The following is a 27627-nucleotide window of genomic DNA, read 5'->3' as shown; positions in this document are numbered from 1 at the left end:
AGCCAGTCGGGCAGGATCCAAGGAGCAGGAGAGTTGATGCTTCGAGTATAAGCTCTTCATCAGGAATGTCAGGGGGGCCCAAGTGGGTTGAGAGATAAATGGGCGGGGAGTGGGGCTGGGGAGAAAGTTGCTAGGAATGCACTAGGTAGATGGAGGTGGGGGGGGGGGGGGAGGGAGGTCATGGCGATAGGTCGAAGGGGAGAGTGGAGCAGATAGGTGGGAAGGAAGATGGACAAGTAGGACAGTTCAAGAGGATGGTGTCAAGTTGGAGGATTGGATCTGGGGTAAGGTGGGAAGAGGGGAGATCAGGAAACTGGTGAAGTCAATATTGATCCCGTGGTTGGAGGATTCCAAGGCAGAAGATGAGGTGTTCTTCCTCCAGGCGTCAGGTGATTAGGGTTTGGCGATGGAGGAGGCCCAGGACCTGCATGTCCTTCACAGAGTGGGAGGGGGAATTGAACTGTTCAGCCACAGGGCAATGTGGTGCGTGTGTCCCAGAGATGTTCCCTAAAATGTTCTGCAAGTTGTCATCCTGTCTCCTCAGAGTAGAGGAGACCATATTGAGAGCAATGAACACGGTAGATGGTGTATTTGGAGGATTCTGAATGGAGGTGAGGGGTGAGGTGTGGGCACAGGCAAGGGAAGGTGCCAGGAGTGGAGGCTGTTACCTGGTCTGGGGGGAAGGTTATATGAGGAAAGGCTGAGGCACTTGGGTCTACTCTCATTGGAAAGAAGAAGGCGGCTAAGGGGGGAGTTGATTGAGACCTACAAGATGATCAGATGATTAGATAGGGTAGACAGTGAAAGTCTTTTTCCTAGGATGATGACGTCAGCGTGTACAAGGGGGCAGAACTACAAATTGAGGGGTGATAGATTTAAGACTGATGTCTTAACTCAGGTTCTTTACTCAAAGTGGTAAGTGCATGGAATGCCCTGCCTGCCAATGTAGTTAACTCAGCCACATTAGGGAGATTTAAACAATCCTTAGATAAGCACATGGATGATGATGGGATAGTGTAGGGGGACAAGCTGAGAATAGTTCACAGGTCGGCGCAACATCGAGGGCCGAAGGGCCTGTTCTGCGCTGGATTGTTCTATGTTCTATGTTCTAAACCCAAATCTGTTACCATTGACCAGAAACTGAATGGGACTAGATGTGTGGGTAAATGTACACCACATAAACTGCAGAGGTTCAAGGAAACAGAGAAAAGACTTCAGGATAACAAAGATTGGTTCTTGAATATTGTGGGAGTTTGTGACAGGCAGAAAATTAGGTAAAGGTGGATGAGTAACATAGTGAATCGAGAAACGGCTTTGAAGCAATAATGACTTTGGTGATGAAGATCAGGATGTGGAATTAGTTTGGTTGGAGACAAGGAATGGTAGGAGAAAGAAGCTCCTAGTGGGAGTGATCCCTGGAGGAAGTAATGGTCTAGTGGAATTGTCTCTGAACTGTTAACCAGAGACCCATCTAATGTTCTGGAGACCTTGGTTTGAATCTCACCATGGCAGATGATGGAATTTGACGTCAATGTAAATCTGGAATAAAGAGTCTAATGATGACCATGAATCCATTGTCGATTGTGGAAAGTGGGATGGACAAGGTGGATGTGGGAAGAATGGTTTCCCTTGTGGGTCAGCCCAGAACTAGGGAGGAGATTCTAGAATGAGGGCTGACCCTGTTGGGACAGAGAGAAGGAAGCTTGTTGTCCCTGAAGACACTGAAACTTTGGAATTCTCTGCTTCAGAAGACTGTGGATGGAGGGTCATTTTGTATCTTTAAGGTGAACAGTGGGTACAGTCTCTACACTAGGTGAATCAAGGGGGATGTGGAGGGGGGCCAGGGGAAGGTAGGATTGGGAACACAAAGAAGTCAGACATATTGAATGGGACAGCAGAATGGAGGGACTGAAAGGGATACTTCTGCTCCTAAATCTCATTTTGTAACCACTTTCCCTCACATCAGGCACACGTTTTGGCTCCAGGGTCTGGGTTTAATCACCTTCCTGTCTTCGGAAAAGTGTCCCAGTCATATTGACACCATCCCGGCTTCCTGGTAACAGGAGGTGACCATTTCCCAGACTAACTGCCCTAGCTTGTACAGACAGATGCCAGGTAGTGCAGTGATGTGACTGTCCTTTCTCCCATTTGTCTTGTCCCCAGGTGAACAACAATGGTGTAGTGTCTTTCCAAGCAGCTGTCTCCCAGTTCACACCCAATCCCTTCCCCCTGGCAAATGGCCGAGCGTTTATTACCCCGTTTTGGGGTGACGTGGATAACCGGAATGGAGGTGAGATCTATTACAGGCAAAGCACCGAGCCAAGTCTCTTACAAAGAGCCACTGCAGACATCAACAGATACTCCCCATCACTGCCGTTCCAAGCACAGTGGGCCTTCGTGGCCACGTGGGACCGAGTCGCTTTCTATGGATCCAGAACATCAAAGGTAAGGAAATTACTGAGGGGTCACTCATCACTTCAGACTGACTGCAACCCCCATACGCTCACCCACCACAATATACTGGGGATCAAATCACAAAACCACTGACACTGGGAGTAAAATCTCACACATACACGCTCACACATACACGCTCACACATACACGCTCACACATACACGCTCACACATACACGCTCACACATACACGCTCACACATACACGCTCACACATACACGCTCACACATACACGCTCACTCTCACTCTCACTCTCTCACTCACTCTCTCACTCTCTCACTCTCACTCTCTCACTCTCTCACTCTCACTCTCTCACTCTCACTCTCACTCTCTCACTCTCACTCTCACTCTCACTCTCACTCTCACTCTCACTCTCACTCTCACTCTCACTCACACATACATACACACTGACAATGGGATTAAAATCTCTTGCACACTGACAATGGGATTAAAATCACACACACACACACACACACACTGACACAAGGATTCAAATCACACACACAGACACGGGTTAAAATCACACACACACTGACACTGGGGTTAAAATCTCTCTCTCTCACACACACACACACACTGACACAAGGATTCAAATCACACACACAGACAGTGGGGTTAAAATCAAACACATACTGACACTGGGGTTAAAATCTCTCTCTCACTCACACTCACACTCACACACAGACACACACTCACACACAGGGGTTAAAATCACACACACACAGACACTGGGGTTCAAATCACATACACACTGACACTGGGATTAAAATCACACACACTGACAGTGGGGTTAAAATCACACACACACTGACACTGGGATTAAAATCACACACACACTGACAGTGGGGTTCAAATCACATACACACTGACACTGAGATTAAAATCACACACACACACACACACACACTGTCAGTGGGGTTAAAATCACACCACACACACACACACACACACACACACACACACACACACCCCCACACACACTGACACTGGGGCTAAAATCTCACACACAATCACACTGCGGTTCAAATCAAACACACACACACTGACACTGGTGATAAAACACACACACACACACACTGGGGTTAAAAACACAGACACAGACACAGACACAGGGGTGAAAATCACGCACACACACAGGGGTGAAAAACACACAAACACACACAGAAACTGGGGTTAAAAACACACACACACTGAGACTGGGAGTAAAATCACATGCACTGATACTGGGATTAAACTCACGCACACACTGACACTGGGGTTCAAATCTCACACATGCACTGACACTGGGGTTAAAATCAAACACGCACGCGCGCACACATGCACACAGACACTGGGGATAAACACTCTCACACACTCACACACACACACACAGACACTGGGAGTAAAATCACACACACACTGACACTGAGATTAAACCCATGCATAAACTGACATTGGAGTTCAACTCTTACACACGCACTGACACTGGGGTTAAAATCAAACACGCACACGCGCACACGCGCACACATGCACACATGCACACAGACACTGGGGCTAAAATCTCACACAATCTCACACACACTCTCACACACACACACACACACACACTGGGATTAAAATCACACACACACTGACACTGGGATTAAAATCACACATACACACATATACACACACACAGAGGTTAAAATCACACGCACACTGACATTGGGATTAAAATCACACACACTGACGTTGTGTTCAATTCACACACATACTGACACTGGGATTAAAATCTCACACACACTAACACTGGGGTTAAAATCTCTCTCTCTCTCAAACAAACACACACAACACACACACACAGACACTGGGGTTAAAATCACGCACACACTGACACTGGGGTTTAAAATCACACACACGCTGACACTGGGGTTAAAATCACACACACACACTGTCACTGGGGTTAAAATCACACACACACTGACACTGGGGTTCAATTCACACACGCACACGCGCACACATGCACACAGACACTGGGGCTAAAATCTCTCTCTCTCACACACACAGACACACACACACACACACACACACACACAGACACTGGGGTTCAAATCACACACACTGACACTGGGATTAAAATCACACAAACACACACACACAGAGGTTAAAATCACGCACACACTGATGCTGGGAGTAAAATCTCTCACACTTTGACACTGGAATTAAAATCACGCACACACTGACACTGGGATTAAAATCACTCACACACACACACACACAGACACTGGGGTTAAAAACACAGACACAGACACAGACACAGGGGTGAAAATCACGCACACACACAGGGGTGAAAAACACACAAACACACACAGAAACTGGGGTTAAAAACACACACACACTGAGACTGGGAGTAAAATCACATGCACTGATACTGGGATTAAACTCACGCACACACTGACACTGGGGTTCAAATCTCACACATGCACTGACACTGGGGTTAAAATCAAACACGCACGCGCGCACACATGCACACAGACACTGGGGATAAACACTCTCACACACTCACACACACACACACAGACACTGGGAGTAAAATCACACACACACTGACACTGAGATTAAACCCATGCATAAACTGACATTGGAGTTCAACTCTTACACACGCACTGACACTGGGGTTAAAATCAAACACGCACACGCGCACACGCGCACACATGCACACATGCACACAGACACTGGGGCTAAAATCTCACACAATCTCACACACACTCTCACACACACACACACACACACACACACACACACTGGGATTAAAATCACACACACACTGACACTGGGATTAAAATCACACATACACACATATACACACACACAGAGGTTAAAATCACACGCACACTGACATTGGGATTAAAATCACACACACTGACGTTGTGTTCAATTCACACACATACTGACACTGGGATTAAAATCTCACACACACTAACACTGGGGTTAAAATCTCTCTCTCTCTCAAACAAACACACACAACACACACACACAGACACTGGGGTTAAAATCACGCACACACTGACACTGGGGTTATAATCACACACACTGACACTGGGATTAAAATCACACACACACTGACACTGGGGTTATAATCACACGCGCACACACACTGGGATTCAAATCACACACACTGACACTGGGATTCAAATCACGCACACACTGACACTGGGGTTATAATCACACACACAGACACTGGGGTTAAAATCACGCACACACTGACACTGGGGTTATAATCACACACACTGACACTGGGATTAAAATCACACACACACTGACACTGGGGTTATAATCACACGCACGCACGCACACACTGGGATTCAAATCACGCACATGCTGGCACTGGGAGTAAAATCACACACACAATGACACTGGGGTTCAAGTCACACAGACACTGACACTGGGGTTCAAATCGTAAAAGCACTGACACTGGGATTAAAATCACACACACACACTGATACGGGGGTTCAAATTGTAAAAGCGCTGACACTGGGATTCAAATCACACACACACTGACACTGGGGTTCAATTCACACATGCACGTGCGCACACATGCACACAGACACTGGGGCTAAAATCTCTCTCTCACACACACACACACACACACTAACACTGGGGTTCAAATCACACACTGACACTGGGATTAAAATCACACAAACACACAAACACAGGTTAAAATCACGCACACACTGATTCTGGGAGTAAAATCTCTCACACTTTGACACTGGAATTAAAATCACGCACACACTGACACTGGAATTAAAATCACGCACACACTGACACTGGGCTTAAAATCACGCACACACTGACACTGGGCTTAAAATCACGCACACACTGACACTGGGCTTAAAATCACGCACACACTGACATTGGGGTTAAAATGACCCACACACTGACATTAGGGTTAAAATCTCTCACACACTAACACTGGGGTTAAAATCTCTCTCTCTCTCTCAAACGCACACGCACAAGCACACGCACACACTGGGAGTATAATCATTCACATACTGACACTCTGGTTAAAATCTCACTCACGCTGACACTGGGGTTAAAATCTCACTCACGCTGACACTGGGGTTAAAAGCTCACGCACACTGACACTGGGGTTCAAATCACACGCACACACACACACAGGTTAAAATCACGCACACAGATGCTGGGAGTAAAATCTCTCACACTTTGACACTGGAATTAAAATCACGCACACACTGACATTGGGGTTAAAATCACGCACACACTGACATTGGGGTTAAAATCACACACACACTGACACTGGGGTTCAATTCACACACGCACATGCACACACGCACACAGACACTGGGGCTAAAATCTATCTCTCACACACACACACTGACACTGGGGTTCAAATCACAGAGGTTAAAATCACGCACACACTGATGCTGGGAGTAAAATCTCTCACACTTTGACACTTGAATTAAAATCACGCACACACTGACACTGGGATTAAAATCAGACACGCACATGCACACAGACACTGGGGCTAACATCTCTCTCTCTCTCTCTCTCTCTCACACACACACACAGTGACACTGGGATTAAAATCAGACACGCACATGTGCACACATGCACACAGACACTGGGGCTAACATCTCTCTCTCTCTCACACACACACACACACACACACACACACACACACACACACACCCACTGACACTGGGATTAAAATCACACACACACTGACACTTGGGTTAAAATCACACACACACACACACACTGACACTGGGATTAAACTCACGCACACACTGACATTGGAGTTGAATTCTCACACACTGACACTGGGGTTAAAATCAGACACGCACGCGCGCACACATGCACACAGACACTGGGGCTAAAATCTCACACACACACACACACAGGTTAAAATCACACACACACTGATGCTGGAATTAAAATCACGCACACACTGACACTGGGATTAAAATCACACACACACTAACACTGGGGTTAAAATCTCTCTCTCTCTCTCTCAAACACACACACGCACAGACACACACACACAGACACTGGGAGTATAATCATTTGCATACTGACACTCTGGTTAAAATCTCACTCACGCTGGCACTGGGGTTAAAAGCTCACACACACTGACACTGGGGTTCAAATCACACGCACACACTGACACTGGGATTAAAATCACTCACACACACACACACTGACACTGGGATTAAAATCACACAAACACACTGACACTGGGATTAAAATCACGCACACATTGACGCTGGGATTAAAATCACACACACACTGACACTGGGGTTTAAAATCACACACACGCTGACACTGGGGTTAAAATCACACACACACACTGTCACTGGGGTTAAAATCACACACACACTGACACTGGGGTTCAATTCACACACGCACACGCGCACACATGCACACAGACACTGGGGCTAAAATCTCTCTCTCTCACACACACAGACACACACACACACACACACACACACACAGACACTGGGGTTCAAATCACACACACTGACACTGGGATTAAAATCACACAAACACACACACACAGAGGTTAAAATCACGCACACACTGATGCTGGGAGTAAAATCTCTCACACTTTGACACTGGAATTAAAATCACGCACACACTGACACTGGGATTAAAATCACTCACACACACACACACACAGACACTGGGGTTAAAAACACAGACACAGACACAGACACAGGGGTGAAAATCACGCACACACACAGGGGTGAAAAACACACAAACACACACAGAAACTGGGGTTAAAAACACACACACTGAGACTGGGAGTAAAATCACATGCACTGATACTGGGATTAAACTCACGCACACACTGACACTGGGGTTCAAATCTCACACATGCACTGACACTGGGGTTAAAATCAAACACGCACGCGCGCACACATGCACACAGACACTGGGGATAAACACTCTCACACACTCACACACACACACACAGACACTGGGAGTAAAATCACACACACACTGACACTGAGATTAAACCCATGCATAAACTGACATTGGAGTTCAACTCTTACACACGCACTGACACTGGGGTTAAAATCAAACACGCACACGCGCACACGCGCACACATGCACACATGCACACAGACACTGGGGCTAAAATCTCACACAATCTCACACACACTCACACACACACACACACACACACACACACACACTGGGATTAAAATCACACACACACTGACACTGGGATTAAAATCACACATACACACATATACACACACACAGAGGTTAAAATCACACGCACACTGACATTGGGATTAAAATCACACACACTGACGTTGTGTTCAATTCACACACATACTGACACTGGGATTAAAATCTCACACACACTAACACTGGGGTTAAAATCTCTCTCTCTCTCAAACAAACACACACAACACACACACACAGACACTGGGGTTAAAATCACGCACACACTGACACTGGGGTTATAATCACACACACTGACACTGGGATTAAAATCACACACACACTGACACTGGGGTTATAATCACACGCGCACACACACTGGGATTCAAATCACACACACTGACACTGGGATTCAAATCACGCACACACTGACACTGGGGTTATAATCACACACACAGACACTGGGGTTAAAATCACGCACACACTGACACTGGGGTTATAATCACACACACTGACACTGGGATTAAAATCACACACACACTGACACTGGGGTTATAATCACACGCACGCACGCACACACTGGGATTCAAATCACGCACATGCTGGCACTGGGAGTAAAATCACACACACAATGACACTGGGGTTCAAGTCACACAGACACTGACACTGGGGTTCAAATCATAAAAGCACTGACACTGGGTTAAAATCACACACACACACTGATACGGGGGTTCAAATTGTAAAAGCGCTGACACTGGGATTCAAATCACACACACACTGACACTGGGGTTCAATTCACACACGCACGTGCGCACACATGCACACAGACACTGGGGCTAAAATCTCTCTCTCACACACACACACACACACACTAACACTGGGGTTCAAATCACACACTGACACTGGGATTAAAATCACACAAACACACAAACACAGGTTAAAATCACGCACACACTGATTCTGGGAGTAAAATCTCTCACACTTTGACACTGGAATTAAAATCACGCACACACTGACACTGGAATTAAAATCACGCACACACTGACACTGGGCTTAAAATCACGCACACACTGACACTGGGCTTAAAATCACGCACACACTGACACTGGGCTTAAAATCACGCACACACTGACATTGGGGTTAAAATGACCCACACACTGACATTAGGGTTAAAATCTCTCACACACTAACACTGGGGTTAAAATCTCTCTCTCTCTCTCAAACGCACACGCACAAGCACACGCACACACTGGGAGTATAATCATTCACATACTGACACTCTGGTTAAAATCTCACTCACGCTGACACTGGGGTTAAAATCTCACTCACGCTGACACTGGGGTTAAAAGCTCACGCACACTGACACTGGGGTTCAAATCACACGCACACACACACACAGGTTAAAATCACGCACACAGATGCTGGGAGTAAAATCTCTCACACTTTGACACTGGAATTAAAATCACGCACACACTGACATTGGGGTTAAAATCACGCACACACTGACATTGGGGTTAAAATCACACACACACTGACACTGGGGTTCAATTCACACACGCACATGCACACACGCACACAGACACTGGGGCTAAAATCTATCTCTCACACACACACACTGACACTGGGGTTCAAATCACAGAGGTTAAAATCACGCACACACTGATGCTGGGAGTAAAATCACACACACACACACACACTGACACTGGGATTAAACTCACGCACACACTGACATTGGAGTTGAATTCTCACACACTGACACTGGGGTTAAAATCAGACACGCACGCGCGCACACATGCACACAGACACTGGGGCTAAAATCTCACACACACACACACACAGGTTAAAATCACACACACACTGATGCTGGAATTAAAATCACGCACACACTGACACTGGGGTTAAAATCACGCACACACTGACATTGGGGTTAAAATCACACACACACTGACACTGGGGTTCAATTCACACACGCACATGCACACACGCACACAGACACTGGGGCTAAAATCTATCTCTCACACACACACACTGACACTGGGGTTCAAATCACAGAGGTTAAAATCACACACACACTGACACTTGGGTTAAAATCACACACACACACACACACTGACACTGGGATTAAACTCACGCACACACTGACATTGGAGTTGAATTCTCACACACTGACACTGGGGTTAAAATCAGACACGCACGCGCGCACACATGCACACAGACACTGGGGCTAAAATCTCACACACACACACACACAGGTTAAAATCACACACACACTGATGCTGGAATTAAAATCACGCACACACTGACACTGGGATTAAAATCACACACACACTAACACTGGGGTTAAAATCTCTCTCTCTCTCTCTCAAACACACACACGCACAGACACACACACACAGACACTGGGAGTATAATCATTTGCATACTGACACTCTGGTTAAAATCTCACTCACGCTGGCACTGGGGTTAAAAGCTCACACACACTGACACTGGGGTTCAAATCACACGCACACACTGACACTGGGATTAAAATCACTCACACACACACACACACTGACACTGGGATTAAAATCACACAAACACACTGACACTGGGATTAAAATCACGCACACATTGACGCTGGGATTAAAATCACACACACACTGACACTGGGGTTTAAAATCACACACACGCTGACACTGGGGTTAAAATCACACACACACACTGTCACTGGGGTTAAAATCACACACACACTGACACTGGGGTTCAATTCACACACGCACACGCGCACACATGCACACAGACACTGGGGCTAAAATCTCTCTCTCTCACACACACAGACACACACACACACACACACACACAGACACTGGGGTTCAAATCACACACACTGACACTGGGATTAAAATCACACAAACACACACACACAGAGGTTAAAATCACGCACACACTGATGCTGGGAGTAAAATCTCTCACACTTTGACACTGGAATTAAAATCACGCACACACTGACACTGGGATTAAAATCACTCACACACACACACACACAGACACTGGGATTCAAATCACACGCACACACTGACACTGGGATTAAAATCACACAAACACACACACACAGGTTAAAATCACGCACACACTGATGCTGGGAGTAAAATCTCTCGCACTTTGACACTGGAATTAAAATCACGCACACACTGACACAGATTAAAATCACGCACACATTGATGCTGGGATTAAAATCACACACACACTGACACTGGGGTTTAAAATCACACACACGCTGACACTGGGGTTAAAATCACACACACACACTGTCACTGGGGTTAAAATCACACACACACTGACACTGGGTTTCAATTCACACACGCACACGCGCACACATGCACACAGACACTGGGGCTAAAATCTCTCTCTCTCACACACACACACACACACACACACAGACACTGGGGTTCAAATCACACACACAGACACTGGGGCTAAAATCTCACACACACACACACACACAGGTTAAAATCACACACACACTGATGCTGGAATTAAAATCACGCACACACTAACACTGGGATTAAAATCACGCACACAATGACACTGGGATTAAAATCATGCATACACTGACACTGGGATTAAAATCACACACACACTAACACTGGGGTTAAAATCTCTCTCTCTCTCTCTCTCTCTCTCAAACACACACACGCACAGACACACACACACAGACACTGGGAGTATAATCATTTGCATACTGACACTCTGGTTAAAATCTCACTCACGCTGGCACTGGGGTTCAAATCACACGCACACACTGACACTGGGATTAAAATCACACACACACACTGACACTGGGATTAAAATCACACACACACACTGACACAGGGATTAAAATCACACACACACACACACACACACACACACGTTAAAATCACGCACACACTGATGCTGGAATTAAAATCACGGAGACACTGACACTGGGGTTAAAATCACACACACTGACATTGGGGTTAAAATCACACACACACTGACACTGGGGTTCAATTCTCACACACACACTGACACTGGGGTTCAATTCACACACGCACACACATGCACACAGACACTGGGGCTAAAATCTCTCTCTCTCTCACACACACACACACACACACACTGACACTGGGGTTATAATCACACACACACTGACACTGGGGTTATAATCACACACACTGACACTGGGAGTAAAATCACACAGACACTGACACTGGGGTTATAATCACACGTGCACACACACTGGGATTCAAATCACGCACATGCTGGCACTGGGAGTAAAATCACACAGACACTGACACTGGGGTTATAATCACACGCACACACACACACTGGGATTCAAATCACGCACATGCTGGCACTGGGAGTAAAATCACACACACAATGACACTGGGGTTCAAGTCGCACAGACACTGACACTGGGGTTCAAATCATAAAAGCACTGACACTGGGTTAAAATCACACACACACACACTGATACGGGGGTTCAAATTGTAAAAGCGTTGACACTGGGATTCAAATCACACAAACACACACTGATACGGGGGTTCAAATCCTAAAAGCGCTGACACTGGGATTCAAATCACACGCACACACTGACAGTGGGAGTATAATCAATCCCCTACTGACACTCTGGTTAAAATCTCACTCACGCTGGCACTGGGGATAAAATCTCACACACACTGACGCTGGGGTTAAAATCACACACACACACACACGTACGCACAGACACAGACACTGGGGTTCAAATCTCACACACACTGATACTGGGATTAAAATCACACACCCACTGACACTGGGATTAAAATCACACACACACTGACACTGGGGTTAAAATCACATACACACACACACACTGACACTGGGATTAAACTCACGCACACACTGACATTGGAGTTGAATTCTCACACACACTGACACTGGGGTTAAAATCAGACACGCACGCGCGCACACATGCACACAGACACTGGGGCTAAAATCTCACACACACACACACACACACACACGCACAGGTTAAAATCACGCACACACTGATGCTGGGAGTAAAATCACACACACACAGACACTGGGATTCAAATCACACGCACACACTGACACTGGGGATAAAATCACAAACACACACACACACAGAGGTTAAAATCACGCACACACTGACACTGGGGATAAAATCACAAACACACACACACACACAGGTTAAAATCACGCACACACTGATGCTGGGAGTAAAATCTCTCGCACTTTGACACTGGAATTAAAATCACGCACACACTGACACTGGGATTAAAATCACGCACACATTGACGCTGGGATTAAAATCACACACACACTTACACTGGGGTTAAAATCACACACACACTGTCACTGGGGTTAAAATCACACACACACTGACACTGGGGTTCAATTCACACACGCACACGCGCACACATGCACACAGACACTGGGGCTAAAATCTCTCTCACACACTCACACACAGACAGACACACACACACACACACACAGACACTGGAGTTCAAATCACACACACTGACACTGGGATTAAAATCACACAAACACACACACACACACACAGACACTGGGATTCAAATCACACGCACACACTGACACTGGGGATAAAATCACACAAACACACACACACAGGTTAAAATCACACACACACTGACACTGGGATTAAAATCAGACATGCACACGCGCACATATGCACACAGACACTGGGGCGAACATCTCTCTCTCACACACACACACACACTGACATTGGAGTTCAAATCTCACACACACTGACACTGGGGTTATACACACTTTCAGATTTTCAGCGCCCAGTCCAACAACTGGGATTGGATCTGCATCTGGATCTCAGGATTGGAATAGAACCCTCCTCATCTCGACAAACCAACATACAGGACAGCGTAAGCCCCCACTCTGACCCCCAGACTCACACACACCCCCAGACTCACACACACCCCCAGACACACTCCCACCCCCAGACACACTCCCACCCCAGACTCCCTCCCACCCCCAGACTCACACACACCCCCAGACTCACACACACCCCCAGACTCACTCCCACCCCCAGACACATTCCCACCCCAGACTCACACACACCCCCAGACTCACACACACCCCCAGACTCACACACACCCCCAGACACACTCCCACCCCCAGACACACTCCCACCCCCAGACACACTCCCACCCCCAGACTCACACCCACCCCCAGACTCACACACACCCCCAGACTCACACACACCCCCAGACTCACTCCCACCCCCAGACACACTCCCACCCCAGACACACTCCCACCCCAGACTCACACACAGCCCCAGACTCACACACACCCCCAGACACACTCCCACCCCCAGACTCACACACACCCCCAGACTCACACACACCCCCAGACTCACACACACCCCCAGACTCACTCCCACCCCCAGACACACTCCCACCCCCAGACACACTCCCACCCCCAGACACACTCTCACCCCCAGACACACTCTCACCCCCAGACACACTCCCACCCCCAGACTCACACACACCCCCAGACTCACACCCACCCCCAGACACACTCCCACCCCCAGACACACTCCCACCCCAGACTCACACACACCCCCAGACACACTCCCACCACCAGACTCACACACACCCCCAGACACACTCCCACCCCCAGACACACTCCCACCCCCAGACACACTCCCACCCCAGACACACTCCCACCCCAGACTCACACACACCCCCAGACTCACACACACCCCCAGACTCACACACACCCCCAGACACACTCCCACCCCCAGACACACTCCCACCCCCAGACACACTCCCACCCCCAGACACACTCCCACCCCAGACACACTCCCACCCCCAGACACACTCCCACCCCCAGACACACTCCCACCCCAGACTCACACACACCCCCAGACACACTCCCACCCCCAGACACACTCCCACCCCCAGACACACTCCCACCCCAGACTCCCTCCCACCCCCAGACTCACACACACCCCCAGACACACTCCCACCCCCAGACACACTCCCACCCCCAGACACACTCCCACCCCCAGACTCACACACACCCCCAGACACACTCCCACCCCCAGACACACTCCCACCCCCAGACTCACACACACCCCCAGACTCACACCCACCCCCAGACACACTCCCACCCCCAGACACACTCCCACCCCAGACTCACACACACCCCCAGACACACTCCCACCACCAGACTCACACACACCCCCAGACACACTCCCACCCCCAGACACACTCCCACCCCCAGACACACTCCCACCCCAGACACACTCCCACCCCAGACTCACACACACCCCCAGACTCACACACACTCCCAGACTCACACACACCCCCAGACACACTCCCACCCCCAGACACACTCCCACCCCCAGACACACTCCCACCCCCAGACACACTCCCACCCCAGACACACTCCCACCCCCAGACACACTCCCACCCCCAGACACACTCCCACCCCAGACTCACACACACCCCCAGACTCCCTCCCACCCCCAGACACACTCCCACCCCCAGACACACTCCCACCCCCAGACACACTCCCACCCCAGACTCCCTCCCACCCCCAGACTCACACACACCCCCAGACACACTCCCACCCCCAGACACACTCCCACCCCCAGACACACTCCCACCCCCAGACTCACACACACCCCCAGACACACTCCCACCCCCAGACACACTCCCACCCCCAGACTCACACCCACCCCCAGACTCACACACACCCCCAGACTCACACACACCCCCAGACACACTCCCACCCCCAGACACACTCCCACCCCCAGACACACTCCCACCCCCAGACACACTCCCACCCCCAGACTCACACACAGCCCCAGACTCTCACAAACCCCCAGACACTCTCCCACCCCCAGACACACTCTCACCCCCAGACACACTCTCACCCCCAGACTCACACACACCCCCAGACACACTCCCACCCCCAGACACACTCCCACCCCCAGACACACTCCCACCCCCAGACTCACACACACCCCCAGACTCCCTCCCACCCCCAGACTCCCTCCCACCCTCAGACTCCCTCCCACCCCCAGACTCCCTCCCACCCCCAGACACACTCCCACCCCCAGACACACACACACCCCCAGACTCACACACACCCCCAGACACACTCCCACCCCCAGACTCACACACACCCCCAAACTCCCTCCCACCCCCATACTCCCTCCCACCCCCAGACACACTCCCACCCCCAGACACACTCCCACCCCCAGACACACTCCCACCCCCAGACTCACACACACCCCCAGACACACTCCCACCCCCAGACACACTCCCACCCCCAGACACACTCCCACCCCCAGACTCACACACACCCCCAGACTCTCACACACCCCCAGACTCACACACACCCCCAGACTCACACACACCCCCAGACTCACACACACCCCCAGACACACTCCCACCCCCAGACTCACTCCCACCCCCAGACACACTCCCACCCCCAGACTCACACACACCCCCAGACTCCCTCCCACCCCCAGACTCACACACCCCCCCAGACTCACACACACCCCCAGACTCCCTCCCACCCCCAGACTCCCTCCCACCCCCAGACTCCCTCCCACCCCCAGACTCACTCCCACCCCCAGACTCACTCATACCCCCAGACACACTCCCACCCCCAGACTCACACACACACCCAGACACACTCCCACCCCCAGACACACTCCCACCCCCAGACACACTCCCACCCCCAGACTCCCTCCCACCCCCAGACTCACACACACCCCCAGACTCACACACCCCCAGACACACTCCCACCCCCAGACACACTCCCACCCCCAGACACACACCCACCCCCAGACACACTCCTACCCCCAGACACACTCCCACCCCCAGACTCACTCCCACCCCCAGACTCACTCCCACCCCCAGACTCACTCCCACCCCCAGACTCACACACCCCCCCAGACTCCCTCCCACCCCCAGACACACTCCCACCCCCAGACTCACACACCCCCAGACTCACACACACCCCCAGACACACTCCCACCCCCAGACTCACACACACCCCCAGACTCACACACACCCCCAGACACACTCCCACCCCCAGACTAACACACACCCCCAGACACACTCCCACCCCCAGACTCACACACACCCCCAGACTCACACACCCCCAGACTCACACACACCCCCAGACACACTCCCACCCCCAGACACACTCCCACCCCCAGACACACTCCCACCCCCAGACTCACACACACCCCCAGACTCACACACACCCTCAGACACACTCCCACCCCCAGACTACCACACACCCCCAGACTCCCTCCCACCCCCAGACTCACACACCCCCCCAGACTCCCACACACCCCCAGACTCCCTCCCACCCCCAGACTCACTCCCACCCCCAGACTCACACACCCCCCCAGACTCCCACACACCCCCAGACTCCCTCCCACCCCCAGACTCCCTCCCACCCCTAGACTCACACACACCCCCAGACTCCCACACACCCCCAGACTCCCACACACCCCCAGACTCCCTCCCACCCCCAGACTCCCTCCCACCCCCAGACTCACACACACCCCCAGACTCACTCCCACCCAGACTCCCTCCCACCCCCAGACTCACACACAGCCCGAGACACACTCCCACCCCCAAACTCACACACACCCCCAGACTCCCTCTCACCCCCAGACTCACACACCCCCCCAGACTCCCTCCCACCCCCAGACTCCCTCCCACCCCCAGACACACTCCCACCCCCAGACACACTCCCATCCCCAGACTCACACACACCCCCAGACACACTCCCACCCCCAGACACACTCCCACCCCCAGACTCCCTCCCACCCCCAGACACACTCCCACCCCCAGACTCACACACACCCAGACACACTCCCACCCCCAGACACACTCCCACCCCCAGACACACTCCCACCCCCAGACACACTCCCACCCCCAGACTCACTCCCACCCCCAGACTCACACACCCCCCCAGACTCACACACCCCCCCAGACGCCCTCCCACCCCCAGACTCCCTCCCACCCCCAGACACACACACACCCCCAGACACACTCCCACCCCCAGACTCACACACCCCCCCAGACTCACACACACCCCCAGACACACTCCCACCCCCAGACTCACACACACACCCAGACTCACACACACCCCCAGACACACTCCCACCCCCAGACACACTCCCACCCCCAGACACACTCCCACCCCCAGACTCACACACACCCCCAGACTCACACACACCCCCAGACACACTCCCACCCCCAGACTACCACACACCCCCAGACTCCCTCCCACCCCCAGACTCCCTCCCACCCCCAGACTCACTCCCACCCCCAGACTCACACACCCCCCCAGACTCCCACACACCCCCAGACTCCCTCCCACCCCCAGACTCCCTCCCACCCCCAGACTCCCTCCCACCCCCAGACTCACACACCCCCCCAGACTCACACACAGCCCCAGACTCCCACACACCCCCAGACTCCCTCCCACCCCCAGACTCACACACACCCCCAGACTCACACACACCCCCAGACTCACTCCCACCCAGACTCCCTCCCACCCCCAGACTCACACACCCCCCCAGACTCCCACACACCCCCAGACTCCCTCCCACCCCCAGACTCCCTCCCACCCCCAGACTCCCTCCCACCCCCAGACTCACACACACCCCCAGACTCCCACACACCCCCAGACTCCCTCCCACCCCCAGACTCCCTCCCACCCCCAGACTCACACACACCCCCAGACTCACACACACCCCCAGACTCACTCCCACCCAGACTCCCTCCCACCCCCAGACTCCCTCCCACCCCCAGACTCACACACACCCCCAGACACACTCCCACCCCCAGACTCACACACACCCCCAGACTCACTCCCACCCCCAGACTCACTCCCACCCCCAGACACACTCCCACCCCCAGACACACTCCCACCCCCAGACTCACACACACCCCCAGACACACTCCCACCCCCAGACTCACACACACCCCCAGACTCACTCCCACCCAGACTCCCTCCCACCCCCAGACTCTCACACACCCCCAGACTCACACACACCCCCAGACTCCCTCCCATCCCCAGACTCCCACCCCCAGACTCACACACACCCCCAGACTCACTCCCACCCAGACTCCCTCCCACCCCCAGACTCTCACACCCCCAGACTCTCACACACCCCCAGACTCCCTACCACCCCCAGGCTCACTCCCACCCAGACTCCCTCCCACCCACCCCAGACACACTCCCACCCCCAGATACACTCCACCCCAGACTCGCACCCACGCTCCAGACTCGCACCCAGCCCAGGCACACACGCACCCACCCACCCCCAGACACACACCTGCCCCCAGACACAACATATTGTGTCTTGTCAAACAAGGCAGGGCTAACACCAAGCAGTTCATCTCTCTCCTGACATCTGGGAGTCAGAGAGTGAGAGGGAAAAGGGGAGACAGGCGGAGAGAGAGAGAAAGACAGAGAGAGAGAGAGAGAGAGAGAGAGAGAGACAGAGAGAGAGACAGAGAGAGAGAGACAGAGAGAGAGACAGAGAGAGAGAGAGAGAGAGGGGGGTGAGAGACAGAGAGAGATGGGGAGAGACAAAATAACAGAGAAAGAGAAAGTGACGGGGAGGTGGAGGATAGAGAGGCGGGGTTGAGGAGAGGTGGGGTGTGTGTGAGAGAGAGAGAGAGTTCGAACAGAGGGCTGCAGTGACACTCCCAGATCCACCCACATGTTGAAATTCGGAATGAGGGGCGATTGTCTGTGTGTAACTCTAGGGTATCACCGAGCTGTATTAGGGGTTGGGGGGTAGAGACTATGTGATGGGAGAATGGTTTGTTTAAAGAGTTTAATCTGTCCCGACCTCCATGTCTCCCAATACTCCAGGTGAACAGTTTCCAGACCGTACTCATCACAAATGAACGACAATCCTTCATTATATTAAACTACGGGAATATTGAATGGACAACGGGTACTGCGAGTGGTGGGAATGCTGACACTGGATTGGGTGGGACTGCAGCTCAGGTAAGCATGGGGGCAGTATAGCCCCTTCCCATTCAATGTTCAGCCTCATATCATGGGGTTCGAATCCCACTGATGGACCTACCACACGACCAGTACTCAGTACAGTCGGAGGCCCAATGGTAGTGTCCCTATCTTCTGAAAACAAACCTTTCACTTAGCTAAAAATGTGTTGCAGGAAAAGCGCAGCAGGTCAGGCAGCATCCAAGGAACAGGAGAATCGACGTTTCGGGAAGAAGGGCTGATGCCCAAAACGTCGATTCTCCTGCTCCTTGGATGCTGCCTGACCTGTGCTTTTCCAGCAACACATTTTCAGCTCTGATCTCCAGCATCTGCAGTCCTCACTTTCTCCTTCCACTTAGCTAGCAAACTTACATTCAGAACCTCAACCTGAGCTACAAATCTTCTCCAAACTGGCTCATACCTACCTCTGTTGAAGCTCCATCTGTACCCATGGATGTGTCATTGCAAAGTGGATTCACTGGAGGAGAGGCAAAGTTTGTGGCTGTAAGAGCTGCTCCTTTTTTGAGTGTTGAAGTGGATTTTCTCAAATGTTTGGAGCAGTAATTAGATTAGATTCCCTACAGTATGGAAACAGGCCCTTCGGCCCAACAAGTCCACACTGACCCTCCAAACAGCAATCCACCCAGACCCATTCCCCTACCCCACATCTCATGGGGTAGACGTGAGGAGTCATGAGGAGTCATCTCTTGGCCAGACGTCCGCACTGAGACCATGCTGGGCCAGGAGAATGCTACACCCAGGCCACCAAGGGATCACCAGGTCAGGCCAAGATGATGCAACACTGGGCCGCAGAGATACCGTCATGCCAGACCAAGACACCAAGCTGAAATTATGCCCCTGTGGGCCGTGAGATCGCCAACTGGGTCCACACTGAGGCCAGAAATTCAGGACATTGTTGAGAGAAAAGAAGGAAAAAGCAAGGCACAAAGAAAAAAAGGCAAGAAAAAAAGAAATTAAATGGACTGAGCAAGCGACTCTGAAGAGGACTACTCTGCTGCCATCTTGGAAGGGTAGATGACATCCCTGAACAGGTCACTTAGAAATTATTTACAAAACACAGTTAGTCACCATCAAAACAGTGTACACATTTTAAAAATAAATCATTCAGAGGATGTGGGGGCTCACTGGCTGAGCCCAGTATTTATTGCCCCGTCCTTAGTTGCCCCCCATGAGAAGGTGGGGATGAGCTGCCTCCCTGACCCACTGCAGTCCATGTGCTGGAGGGTAGACCCACAATGTTCCTGAGGGAGGGAATCCCAGGATTCTGACCCAGGAAGGAATGGCCGATAGATTTCCAAGTCGGGATGGTGAGGGGCTCGGAGGGGAAATTGCAGGGGGTGGTGTTCCCATGTACCTGCTGCCCCTTGTCCTTCTAGATGGAAGTGGCTGTGGGTTTGGAAGGTGCTGCCTGAGGGTCCTTGGTGAGTTTCTGCAGGGCATCTTGTAGAGTTTTGTTTTATTCTTTTTTTTTGACTTTCTGATGGTTGATACGTTGAAATGGTTGATTAGACAATTTCAGAGGCCAGGTATGACTGGAATGTCATGACTATGGGCCAGACCAGGAATAGGCAGCACTGAACAAGGTTTCCTGTCTCTGGGTGGTAAGCCCAGAGGATGACCTGGGTCTTTAAGCCACTAGATCACCTCCTTTTAAAGGAGGTCAATGGGTCAGGTAGGTTTTTTCCAGCAGCTACTTGTGATCAGCAATCAGCTCGCTTTAGCACTTAATGATAGGAAATAAATACTGGGCCAGCCATTGAAGCCCAAACCCCGAGAATGAAAAAAAACAAAATCTTTAAGAGTTTAATCAATCCAACAAGGTACACTCTAAGTGGTAGTTAGAGTTAGGCTAACCATCTAAGTGTAACCAAGAACAAAGAACAAACAGCACAGGAACAGGCCCTTCAGCCCTCAAAGCCTGGGCTGACATATTTTGCCCTTCCATATTAAAACTGCCTTTACTTATAGAATCTGTATCCCTCTATTCCCTTCTTGTATCCATCCAGGTAAATGCTACTGTTGCGTCTGCTTCCACCCCCTCCACTGGCAGTGCGTTCCAGGCACTAACCACCCTTTGTGTGAAAACCCTGCCTCATACCTCTCTTTTAAACACCTCCCCTCCCTGCATCTAGAACCTGTGTCCCCTGGTAACTGACCCCTCCACCCTGGGAAATTTCCTCATATTTCCCACACTATCCATGCCATTCACAATCTTATAAACTTCTATCAGGTCACCCATCAACCTCCTGTGTTCCAGTGAAAACAAACACAGTATATCTAACCGTCGAAGTTTATAAAATAAGGAGAGGTGTAGATGGGGTTGATGGTAGTTATTTGTTTCTCTAGGATAGGGGATTTTAAGATGAGGGGACACATGTTTAAGGAGAGAGGAGAGAGATTTAAAAATGGCATGAAGGGCAACTGTTTTCCCCAGAGGGTGGTTCGTGTGTGGAATGGACTTCCTGAGAAAGTGGGGAGTGTGGGGACAGTTACAACATTAAAAATACATTTGGATAAGGACATGGACAGGAAAGGGTTGGAGGGAGATGGACCAGGAGCAGGCAGCTGGGGACTGGGTTAGTTTGGGGACTAGGGTCAGCACGGACTGGTTGGGCCGAAGGGTCTGTTTCTGTGCTGTATGACTCCGTAAATTTTCTTCATTGTTAAAATCCCCCATACCAGGCAACATCCTGGTAAATCTTTTCTATACCCTTTCCAAAGTATCCACATCGTGCTGGGAGTGTGCTGACCACAGCTGGATGCAAATATGGCCTATCTAGAGCTCTATAAAGCTGCAGCATAAACTTTTGAAGAATTTACGGATCCATTTCCTGTTCCTTTCACAGGCCGGTTTTAACAGTGGAGGATCTACTCATTACTTCAGCATTCCAGGCTCACAAACTACAGACATCGTCAACATTGAGTCCACAAGCAACGTGCAAGAACCAGGACGTTGGGTATTCAGAACAGATACGTTCAGTGTGCTGGAAGGCTGCATCTTCAATGGTACTTACTGCACCAAAAGATTAAACCCAATTGTCAATCATGCTGGTTGACAAATTTTAGACGGTCTGTATCCTAATTGTAGTCCCCTATTATTACTACACACCATTTAGCATGCCATTGCTTAGACCTTTGTGTAGGAGTTGGGACATTATGTTGAGGTTGTACAGGATGTTGGTGAGGTCTATTCTGGAGAACTGTGTCCACTTCTGGTCGCCCTGTTATAGGAAGAATATTATTAAACTGGGGAGGGTTCAGAAGAGATTTATCAGGATGTTGCTGGGAATAGGAGGGTTTGAGTTATACAGAAAGGCTGGATAGGCTGGGACTTTTTTCCCTGGAACATAGTAGGTTGAGAGGTGATCTTATAGAGGTTTATAAAATAATGAGAGGGTATAGATAGGGTGAATGGCGGGTGTCTTTTCCCTAGGATGGGGGAATTTCAAGACTCAGAAGCAAGGTTTTAACATGAGAGGAGAGAGATTTAAAAAAGACATAAGAGAAAGTTTTTTTTTATCGAGGGGGTGGTTCATGTGTGGAATGACCTTTCTGAGAAAGTGGTGGATGTGGGTACAGTTACAACATTTAAAAGACATTTGGGTAAGGACGTGGACAGGAAAGGTTTGGAGGGAGATGGGACAGGAGCAGGCGGGGGGTCTGGGTTAGTTTGGGGACTAGGGTCGGCACGGACTGGATAGGCCAAAGGGCCTGTTTCCATGGTTTATGACCCAAGACCTTGTTCAAACTACCATATGTTATTCCATAAACAACTCCCATCAATGTTAGCTTCCACCCTGCTGTTTCACAACCCTACCCAAACCGGTCCTACCTCTTGGCCCTTTGATTGAGATCCTCACTCACGTGCAGATGTCAGTCATTATCAGGAGAGTCCCCAGGTGCTTTCCTTTTAGCCTATCTTCCCAAATTCAGAATGCCCTTGGATATTCAGCTCCTAATCATAGTCAACTTGCAGCCATGTCAGTGTGTTATGGACCAGGTCAGATCCCCTCCAAACATTTCAAGAAGGCAGCCCTGACCCTAACTTTGCTTGTTGTTTTGAGCAGGTGTGAGATGGATATTCCAGGACTGATGCAGCTGATCAAAACCCCTCAATTTTAAACAAAACAGAATTTATTTACAGAATAACGAATGAAACACTAACAAAAGGGAATAGATTACAAAATAACTTAACCTTTCCGAAACTCGTCAGACTATCCCAAATTAATGATGCAGTTCCAAATTCCTGCAACAGTCTCCATAAAGACCCCTTGGCAAAAAAAAGGTGAAATTAAATATAGGATCTTGCAGGAGAGAGATAGATGGAAGAGCAATTAGGCACGGAACACCTTTTTTCCATGTAACTGTTTCTTTTGAAATCCCAGCGATCTGACCAGCAGCTCTGAGCAGCCAGACTGTGAAAACCAATCCAAAGCTGAGCTGGGAGAACTGCCCACTCCCCTTCATAGTTCAAATGCTTTTTTTAAAAAACTTGGAACTTGGAAACTTGCATGAGGCAGTATCTATTAGCTGTCACTAAATTGGCCCTAAACCCCATAATAACTGGATGCAACAAAATCTATACATCTACAACACCCTGAAAGAAAACCAGGATAACATCTCCTTGTTAAAGGAGCAGCATCATCACAAATGACAATTAAGTCTTACTCATTTACCTTAAATTGTGCATCTAAGTCAACAGTATTTTTGTGCACAATCATATAAACTGCCTTTAAAGCAATCTTTTCTAACATTATTCTCCATTTTATTCCGATTTAATACCTGCCTGTTGCTGTGCAGATGTCAAATATCTCTCAAATCGGTAGCTGGGGTAAGGGGTTAGGTGATTGACTGACTGCTTATCCCTGACAATTCAACATCCTTTTTCCAGGGAGATATATCCGGCAGGATGATAGCTTCTGGACGAACTCGAGTTGTGAAACAAAATGTAAATGCAACAGCAACAGCTCTCTGGTCTGTGAGCATAAACCATGTGCTCCATACGAGTTCTGTCTCTCATCACACTCCTTTTACATCTGCAAGCCAGCTTCTGTTCAGACCTGCACCATCTTCGGGGACCCCCATTACCAAACCTTTGATGGGAAGCTGTTCCATTTTCAAGGCACCTGCACCTATGTCCTGTCTGAGGTGTGTCAGAGGAACAGAAGTTTACCTTCTTTCAGAGTGGAGGCAAAGAACGAGAACCGTGGGAACACAGCGGTGTCCTGGCTCAGACTAATCCGTCTGTTTATCTACAACACGGAGATCACCTTGATCAAAGGAACGACCCATCATATCCTGGTAAGTACAGGGACCATGAGGAAGCTGGGATCACTGGGTGGCACGTTCTGCCTGGCTTTTCAGTACAACTTGCATTTCTGATGTAAAGATCCAGATGTAAAACTTTACCACAAACTTCTGAGCAGCATATCATTCATTGATAGGAATTTGAACAAAGGACAATGACAAGAGTGGGACAGTGGGATTAATTTGGGGATTGATACAGGGCTGTGGGGAGAGAGCAGGGCAGTGGGATTAGTTTGGGGATTGATACAGGGCTATGGAGAGTGCGCAGGGACAGTGGGATTAATTTGGGGATTGATACAGGGCTGTGGGGAGAGAGCAGGGCAGTGGGATTAGTTTGGGGATTGATACAGGGCTATGGAGAGTGCGCAGGGACAGTGGGATTAATTTGGGGATTGATACAGGGCTGTGGGGAAAGAGCGGGGCAGTGGGTTAGTTTGGGGATTGATACAGGGCTATGGGGAGAGAGCAGGGGCAGTGGGATTAATTTGGGGATTGATACAGGGCTATCAGGAGTGCGCAGGGACAGTGGGATTAGTTTGGGATCAATGCAGAGCTATTAGGAGAGACTGTGGGGCAGTGGGATTAGTTTGGGGATTGATATAGGGCAATGGGGAGACCGCGTGGGACAGTGAGATTAGTTTGGGGATTTATACAGGGCTATGGAGAGAGGGCTGGGACAGTGGGATTAGTTTGGGATCAGTACAGAGATATGGGGAGAGGACGTGGTGCAGTGGGATTAGTTTGGGGATTGATACAGAGTTTTGAGGAGAGAACGTGGGGCAGTGGGATTAGTTTGAGGATTGATACAGGGCTATGGGGAGAGCACGGGGCAGTGAGATTGGTTTGGGATCAACACAGAGCTATGGGGAGAGAGTACAGTGCAGTGGGATTAGTTTGGGGATTGACACAGGGCTATGGGGAGAGAGCATGGGGCAGTGGGATTGGTTTGGGATCAACACAGAGCTATGGGGAGAGAGTACAGTGCAGTGGGATTAGTTTGGGGATTGACACAGGGCTATGGGGAGAGTACAGTGCAGTGGGATTAGTTTGGGGATTGATACAGGTCTATGGGGAAAGAGCGGGGCAGTGGGATTAGTTTCAGGATTGATACAAGGCTATGAGGAGAGAACGTGGGAAGTGGGATTAGTTTGGGGAATGATACATGGCAATAGGGAGTGCGCACAGGGCAGTGAGATTAGTTTGGGGATTAATACAGAGCTATGAGGGGAGAATGTGGGGCAGTGGGATTAATTTGGGGATTGATACAGGGCTATGGGGAGAGAGATGGGGCAGTGGGATTAGTTTGGGATTGATACAGGGCTATGGGGAGAGAGATGGGGCAGTGGGATTAGTTTGGGATTGATACAGGGCTATGGGGAGAGAGATGGGGCAGTGGGATTAGTTTGGGGATTGTTACAGGGCTATGGGGAGAGAGTGGGGCAGTGGGATTAGTTTGGGGATTGATACAGGGCTCTGGGGAGAGAGTGGGGGCAGTGGGATTAGTTTGGGATTGATACAGGGCTATGGGGAGAGAGCAGGGGCAATGGGATTAGTTTGGGATTGATACAGGGCTATGGGGAGAGAGCAGGGGCAATGGGATTAGTTTGGGATTGATACAGGGCTATGGGGAGAGAGCAGGGGCAATGGGATTAGTTTGGGA

At 50.2% G+C, this 27627-nt stretch overlaps 1 protein-coding gene across 1 annotated transcript in view; it reads left to right on the top strand.

Annotated features, from left to right (window-relative positions):
- LOC140458944 (alpha-tectorin) overlaps positions 1-27627 on the top strand; it is a 35425-nt gene that overhangs the window by 4965 nt on the left and 2833 nt on the right. The window contains exons 3-6 of the mRNA XM_072553678.1: positions 2164-2445; positions 20502-20639; positions 23507-23666; positions 25552-25961. Coding sequence (XP_072409779.1) covers positions 2164-2445; positions 20502-20639; positions 23507-23666; positions 25552-25961 — 990 coding nt within the window. The remainder of the gene's footprint in view (positions 1-2163; positions 2446-20501; positions 20640-23506; positions 23667-25551; positions 25962-27627) is intronic.

This window comes from Chiloscyllium punctatum, chromosome 34 (genome assembly GCF_047496795.1).
Source record: "Chiloscyllium punctatum isolate Juve2018m chromosome 34, sChiPun1.3, whole genome shotgun sequence".
NCBI lineage: Eukaryota > Metazoa > Chordata > Chondrichthyes > Orectolobiformes > Hemiscylliidae > Chiloscyllium > Chiloscyllium punctatum.
This window is presented reverse-complemented; position numbering and strand designations above follow the sequence as displayed.